Source organism: Phaethon lepturus, unplaced genomic scaffold (assembly GCF_000687285.1).
Source record: "Phaethon lepturus isolate BGI_N335 unplaced genomic scaffold, ASM68728v1 scaffold55295, whole genome shotgun sequence".
NCBI classification, from domain to species: domain Eukaryota; kingdom Metazoa; phylum Chordata; class Aves; order Phaethontiformes; family Phaethontidae; genus Phaethon; species Phaethon lepturus.
Window position 1 is genome coordinate 1 of NW_010539517.1, and position 7,104 is coordinate 7,104.

Below are 7,104 nucleotides of genomic sequence, written 5' to 3' on the forward strand. Positions count from 1 at the left end.
AAGACCTTTAAGATCATCAAGTCCAACTGAACTTTGAGTTAAAGACAATTCCAGAGGCAGAAAGTCTGCAAACTGTTACCTGGAATTTGGGTATTTCCCATTTGCTTCCCTGTAGAGTTAGCCAGCATTCATCAAAATCGATGAATTCTGGCCTTTCATAACTAAAGTTACCAGTGAAGAACTCATTGAATGCACCAGGTTGAAGAGCAACAGACAGGAATACCAGAGAGTCAGTTTTTAAATGTCCCTTTGATCGGTAACTTCTGATACACTGAAATCAATGATCCCATTTTTTCTCTGATTAAGATTAGGAAGTAGAAGTTAAAGTAATTTTCAAAACAGTACATTAAGAAAATGCACCATATGTTATTTTTATATCATTTGTTTATTGGCTAACTGGAAACACTATGAAGGTTTTTGTCCAGCTAAACATTTGATACACAGAATTGATTGTGTCCACTAAAAACAAGTATTCATAATAAAACTTATGCCACTCAAGCTGATGTTGGTTAATGTAGAGGTATAATAAGCAATGTACTAAAAAGAGTCTATGCTCAGAAACAGGTTTCTTGGCTTTTAAAGCAGGAAGCTCTTTACTATGACTTCAGTAAGAATAGGCTTCTGAGACTCACACTTTTAGCTGAATATGTCAAGGTCCATTTTAAAGAGACTTTCAAAGAAGTACAGTGGCTGTGCACTTCTCTGGTGCAGCACAAGTACTACTTCTCTATGCCAGCCTGCCTGCTTTAAGTTTGCATAAATGTTGTGTAAAGGAGGATACCTTGCTTTCAGTGGACTTACTGCCACGATGCCAGTGCTGCCTGCTCAGCATGGATTTTGTCATTCAACAAGATCCCTAGTAGTAAGTCTGTGATTTCCATAACATACAACATCCCACCCTTTGCAGGGATTAGGGGTTTAGTTCTAGAAATAGAGATATCCACAGTTCTCTGGTAGCAGGTGATCTGTAAATGTCACTAAAGCCTAAATGTTGGATACAACTTCTCATGTCTCGTTTATGAATCTAGCTTCAAACCTTTGTTTACACAACACAAGATTGGATCTGCCTCTTCTGAATTGAGTCAGTATTATTCCAGTTTTACAGATGATGAACTGGAAATTCAGACCCTGGAAAGATATAGAAATAGCACTTGAAGTCTTTCCAACCATTAAGAAGAGCTGCTTTGTTTTAAGCAATAGGATGCATACTTAGAGGAACCCTATCTTCGTGGTCTCCAGAAAGAAACCCCATCCCTGAGGAACAAAGACCCTGTAGTCATCCACAGTTGCTTTAAAATGTTTTAAGTCTTGGTGATCAGGGCCAATTGCTTCATCCAAAAGAAAAGCATGACTGAAAGTGAAATTTGCATAGTGGCTGACTTTGGGCTGAAGGAATCACAAGCAGCTATAGGAGAAATTCAGCTTGTATGGTCGTACAGGCTTAGTAGTGCATCTGAATAATTCAGTGTGCTAGTCCCTGTTAGTGGTAAGAGATGTCTGGATACAATTTCAAAGGGCTCTTTCAGAAACGCTGACATTCATTTAGTCCTGCACCCAGACACCAGGAAAACCCTGCTAACTGGGTAACAAGCTGAGGTCTGCCCCTGCCCACCCATCCCTTAGAAGGCATGGGTGCACACACAGGCATTTGCAGAAACAGAATTTCATGGACAAGAGAAATTCTGCAACAAAAGACAGGCCCATGAAATCTAAATAATTATCAATAATACTGAATGTAACAGAAATGGAAAGAAAGGCTTCTCCCTCCTGCCTGTATCGTCTGTCCCACTGATGACCAATTCTGCTTCTAGAGCTGTCTTGCTGGGCAGCTAACCTCCCCTACTCACTGCTTGCTGTTGCACAATTCATCCTGCAGCTCTCTTCCTAGCTGCTGCAGAATGGTCCCTTACCCCAAAGTGACACACGGGATCTGGAATGCTGATGCCTACCCCAGTGAAGGCGACTACAGAACTGCTTCTGGGCTGCGAACCTCTCCCCTTCTCTAGGCTGCTACTCTCTGTGGTCTCAGAGCTGACTGTTAGCTGGGGATGGCTCACTGGTTCATTCCACAGGTCCACTCTAGTTAGCAGCTACGTTCCCTTGCTAACCAACATAACTCAGTGTCTGTCTGTAAGGTTACTTTCCCTCCTTTCCTCAGCAGAAACAGCACATAACAAAATCCTCATTAATTCTCTGGTACAAAAAACCCCCAATCAACCCAGCTGCTGTGAGTTTGTCAGAAGAGCCTTCTTCCCACTATTAGAGAATGCTATTCAGTTAAGGTGAATCCTCTGTCACCCTTTACAATAGGTAACGCATACAATAGGTAGAGGCTGGACGCTGCTTCTTGCCTGTACACCTTCAAACATGAACACAGTCGCTATATTCGCTAATTTAAAAATTCAGCAGTATATGTTTCTCTTTTTAAGAAGATATTGTAATTTTAACAACATGCAAACAAGGTCTAGTCCTCCAGGTAGACATTGTCACTTTTCTATAGTGGGCACCAAATGCCCTTCTGGCAGGTTTAATATGAGCACTCCTCACCAGTGAGTGCCCTCACCTCACACTGGTGTGAGAAGGGCAGCCGAACTGACAAAGCGAGCAGGGCCTTGGGACAAAGGGCTGCAGCCAGGGCAGATAGGGAAGAGGAACATCAAGAGGAGAAGCAGTGAACCAGGGATGGTGGCAGGGGAGGGTGGAGAGGGGAGGGGAACACAGCTTCCCATGGCCCTGAGTCTCCTCAGATCACCTCCAGTGCCCAGCCCTGCCTTGATCACCTTCTCCCGAGGATGCACATCCTCAGAATCGAGTCTCATCCCTTGTTGATGCTTGTGATCCTGCCTTAGGACAGCTGCCTTCTTGTCTGCAGGATAGTGGAAATATATATGCAGCAACATCTGAATGCACTGTTGAATAGATGCATGTTAAAAAGACTCTGCAATTTACACATGAGAGAGGAGGTTTAGAAGGAGGTATTTGTAGGCATTTCACTCCCTCAAGTCTGGTAACAAGCTTTTTTCCTTGTCTTATGGAACACTGTTAAAAACAGGTAAAAATAATTCTGGTGTTGAGGTTTGAGCTACATACTCCCATTGGAGGTGGGAGAACAGCATCTCCAATGGAGATGGTGGAGAATGCCATAGTCTATTAAACATAATTTTGTTGTGCTCTAAGACAGGAAATACTCTCACCAGATAATTCAATAGGATAACTTCCTGTTCTCTTCTTGGCTTCTTCAGTCCACTGACATAAACCTATCTGCCCAGTTCCAGTATTTATACCAATGGAATCTGTGTCCTTACCTTATCTTTACAGTCTCAGCCTTGGCATGAATTCTTCTCAGTCACACATGTGGACTTTAAGAACTCCCAGGGGGACAGCTATTCTTGGTTTTGAAAGTTAGAAGACAGAATTATTTCAGCTGAAAAATAAATGGATTCACATACTCCCAGAAATGGATACCCATATGCAAATCCAGGAGTTTTTATTTTCAACTATAGCTGGTTTATTCTGTTTTCCAATTATATAGTAAGTGAACACAAACATTTCCCCAACATTGCCACCAAGGCTGGATGCCCAGGCACAAAAATGGAGCAAAAGGAAAACTGGGCTTGAAAACCCAACCATTCTGAAAAAAGGATCTTTCCAGAAACCAATGTCTGGTCATCCTTTTGTCTCTTCTGGCATTACGTATCCTGGGTGGCAGCATGACAAGTAATGTTCTCTTTATTCAGCTTCCATTTATATCTCCTCTTCCTTTGCAGTGCAATTGCTCTATGTAGTTTCATTAGTACTTGGCTGTGGTCTGTGAGGGGTTTTAGCTGTGCTATCCGGTCCCACTCCTTTGGCATTCTGTTTGCTCCAACCTACACATTCTTCCTCTTTCGCATAAACCACGGACTTAATTTGGAAAACAGACTTGCATACTTCAGCCTGCACTGTGGCCAAGAAAAGCTCTCATGAGTGCAGTTCCTGTGTTACCTGTCCTTGCATAGTACATCCATGCATGCACTCTTGCACACATGTGCATGCACCTCTGTCCTCTTTTGCTCTAGTAAATGGTTCTCCACTCTGCAGCCTTCAGAGAGTAGGTGCAGAGAGCAGCTTTTCTGCCTTCGGAATTTGTTACGCAGAGGAGTTTTGGGCAAACAAAAGATCCAGTGACATATTTTTTTGCTCTTCTTCGGTCTGGATGAGCCGGTAGCCCAGCAAGTCCATCGCATCTTTGCACACATTTTGCACTTTTTCTATTTTCTCGAAGGGAAGGGTCTTCCTCCAGGCCTGGGATACTCTCAGCGCATCTCTGGACCCAATAACAAAGGCCTGTGCACCCTGCCCCTTCCCATGGGTGATGTTGTGCACCCACTTCTGAAGTTCTGGTGTGAAATGGAGTTCTGCAAACCTGTACATCTGAGCAGCCCTTGCTAATGGGTCTCTGACAATGTCTTCATAGCGAACCAGCAGGTAGCGGTCTTTTAGGAAGCTGGGAATGGCCTGCCTGCCTGCCTTGTAAATCTCAACTTGGCTTTTGCAAATTACTTGCATTGTGTCATAGGGCTCCATTTCGCTCTTTGTCCTCTGGGACCTCACAACAATGTTACTGTCACGTTTCAGGTCTGCCATTGTATTCTCTCGGGACCTGAACACAGCCCGAGGATCACGGACCAAGTGAATGATTTTGAGGTTCAGGGACGGATCAGTGAGAAGGGGGTAGAGAACTTTCAGGTCAAAGAACCGAACCTCCTTGATGGCAACATGGCTGTAGGTTTTACAGGCTTCCTCCACCTTGCTGAATGGGTACTTGCCACAGATTGTTTTGCAATTGCCTGCTGTGATTATGTCACTGCGACTGAATGAGTCACAGGCAGGGGGGGAGCACAAGGCTCGGCTTGTCTCCCACTGAAATAAATCAGACTTTTTCTTCTGGCTAGACATGTAAGCATCAAACACAGACATGTCACACAGAAAAACCGACCTGACTAGGTCCCGCACTGCCATGTGTAAGACTTCGGCACTGTTCTGATACATCTTAACCCACACGTGCCATGCAGGCTCCATCAGATAGAAGACACTGGGGTGCTGGCTGAAGATTTGTCCAGTGAAGGAAGATCCTGACCGCCAGGAGGAGAGAATGAGGATGTGAACCGGAGAAGGTTTTTCTTCCATGGGGACATTGTTGCTGCAGGGTGGGAAGTGGAAGTGGATCAGAAGGAAGGACAGAACTGCCAGAATCAGGAGCGCCTGCACCCTTCTAGACCTCATCACGATTGCAAGGGACCTGCAAGAGACAGAGGAAATTCAGCATCAAAGGATCATGAAGAAGTCAGGATGTGGTGCATCAGGCTCCTGCCAATCCCCCTGCAGGCTCAGGGTTCTGGAAAGCTGCCACACTACCAGTGATACTGTGACAACCACAGCACAAGGTGTCTTTGGAAAGGACATAAATAGTGCAGGGCTGAAAGTTTTCTGTAACAAGAACCCTGTTTGTCAGTAAGCCATTCTACTGCAGTCTTAGATGATCACCGAAAAGCCTGTCTGCACTTTTATCAAAGTTTAAGTGTTAGTTCAGTGTATTGAAGTCAGTACACACAAATGTGTACCAAGCGTACACAATCCCTGCAGACATGACCTCAGCAAGTTTTATGGAGGAAAGATGGAACAGTTTTTATGAAGAATTTAACAGTTCACATTGTTACTTTTAAGCTCCTGCTCTGACCACCGTTTACAATTCTTTTTATGCCAGAATGCTGTAAAAATACAATGTAGGTTTCCATTTCTTTTGCTTATATTCTTTTTGGAATTTCAGGAAACATTCATTGTCGTCACAGGCAAAAACTCACATACCAGAGGAATTCATGTGGCACTGTAATAAAACCAAACACAACAACATCTCCTCCATGATCAGAGCATCATAGGCAATTTTGCTAGAAAGGCCCACGAGGGTTTATCTCATCCATGTTTGTGAAGACAGGCTTACCTACAGCTAACCCACAACTAACCCTTTCTTAGCCTAACTCCTTTTTAAAGACTGTCTCCTGCTACCCCTCCCTCCAACCCCACTCATCCTGTACATCTTTTATGAGAAGAGGTACAACACAACTCAAAGGTCCGCCCACGGCTCCTTGTTTCTCGCACTAAACCTCTATTCTGCCTCTTGAGGATGACTTCATTATTGGAAAATGTCCATTGTGCTGCCTGGGGACAGTTCATAGCCTGAGTATCAGCTGGCACAGGGATCTGCAGCAAGTACACCATCAGGGATGGGCTCCAAGGATTCACTTGATTTTAAAAAAGTACATTAAAGCGTTGTCTGCCAACTGCTCCTCTCTCATACACTCTCCTCCCGTCCCCCAGCCATGCCTGACTGTGCCTTGAGTACAGGTGGGTACAGGCAGCACTGGCTGCCCCTGGGGACAGGCTCCTCATGTTGCCGGGAGGTCCACACAGTGTGGTGTGCTGCAGTGGAGACAGGCCTCTCTGGCCTGTGCGACTGCTTTACATTTCCCTAGGTAAACTAGAATTTAAAAACCCTTACTGGTTCTCAGTCGTGGTCAGTCCTTCCAGGTGCTTCCACATCCAGACAGAATAGAGAGCAGGGCCTTCGGAGCTGCATGGCAAGCTGGAAGTCCTCCTGGGCAGAGCGGCACTGGAGCCCAGGTCCTTACAGCTTTGTACACTGCTGTTGTGTAGCCCACGCTTGCACTGAGTTCAGGCAGCCGTGCCCACACACAGCAGCTGCCTTGCCACTCGAGAGCAGAGGCATGAAGTGCCCCAGCTGGCCACCATGCAGACACTGCTTCCCTGCTATGTGCTTACCACATGTCCTCTGGGGCCATGGTAACGCATGAATGTTCCCAGTCAAAATTTCCCTAACCTTGTCCTTATGCCCTGCCCCCATTTCCCTCTGCAGAGAAGCTTTCAGACTAGTCTGTGTGGAGGTGCCTCCTCTCATGATTTCACCTCTGGTAGCACTGATGTTTGGATTCCCAGGTACAGTCGCTGCTGCTAACCAGCTAGGAATGGTACTCATCTTACCCTCCAGCATACACACATAAATTGGCTTGTTTATCTAATCTACCTGCCATGCATTCGCTTTGAGCT

General features: G+C 45.2%; 1 protein-coding gene across 1 annotated transcript; it reads right to left on the reverse strand.

Moving 5' to 3' along the window:
• Positions 1-4,128: 4,128 nt before the first annotated feature.
• CHST4 (carbohydrate (N-acetylglucosamine 6-O) sulfotransferase 4) lies at positions 4,129-5,265 on the reverse strand. Its single transcript, XM_010287135.1, has one exon. It carries the CDS (start codon positions 5,263-5,265, stop codon positions 4,129-4,131), a length of 1,137 nt encoding a protein of 378 aa, XP_010285437.1.
• Between the last annotated feature and the right edge of the window lie 1,839 nt (positions 5,266-7,104).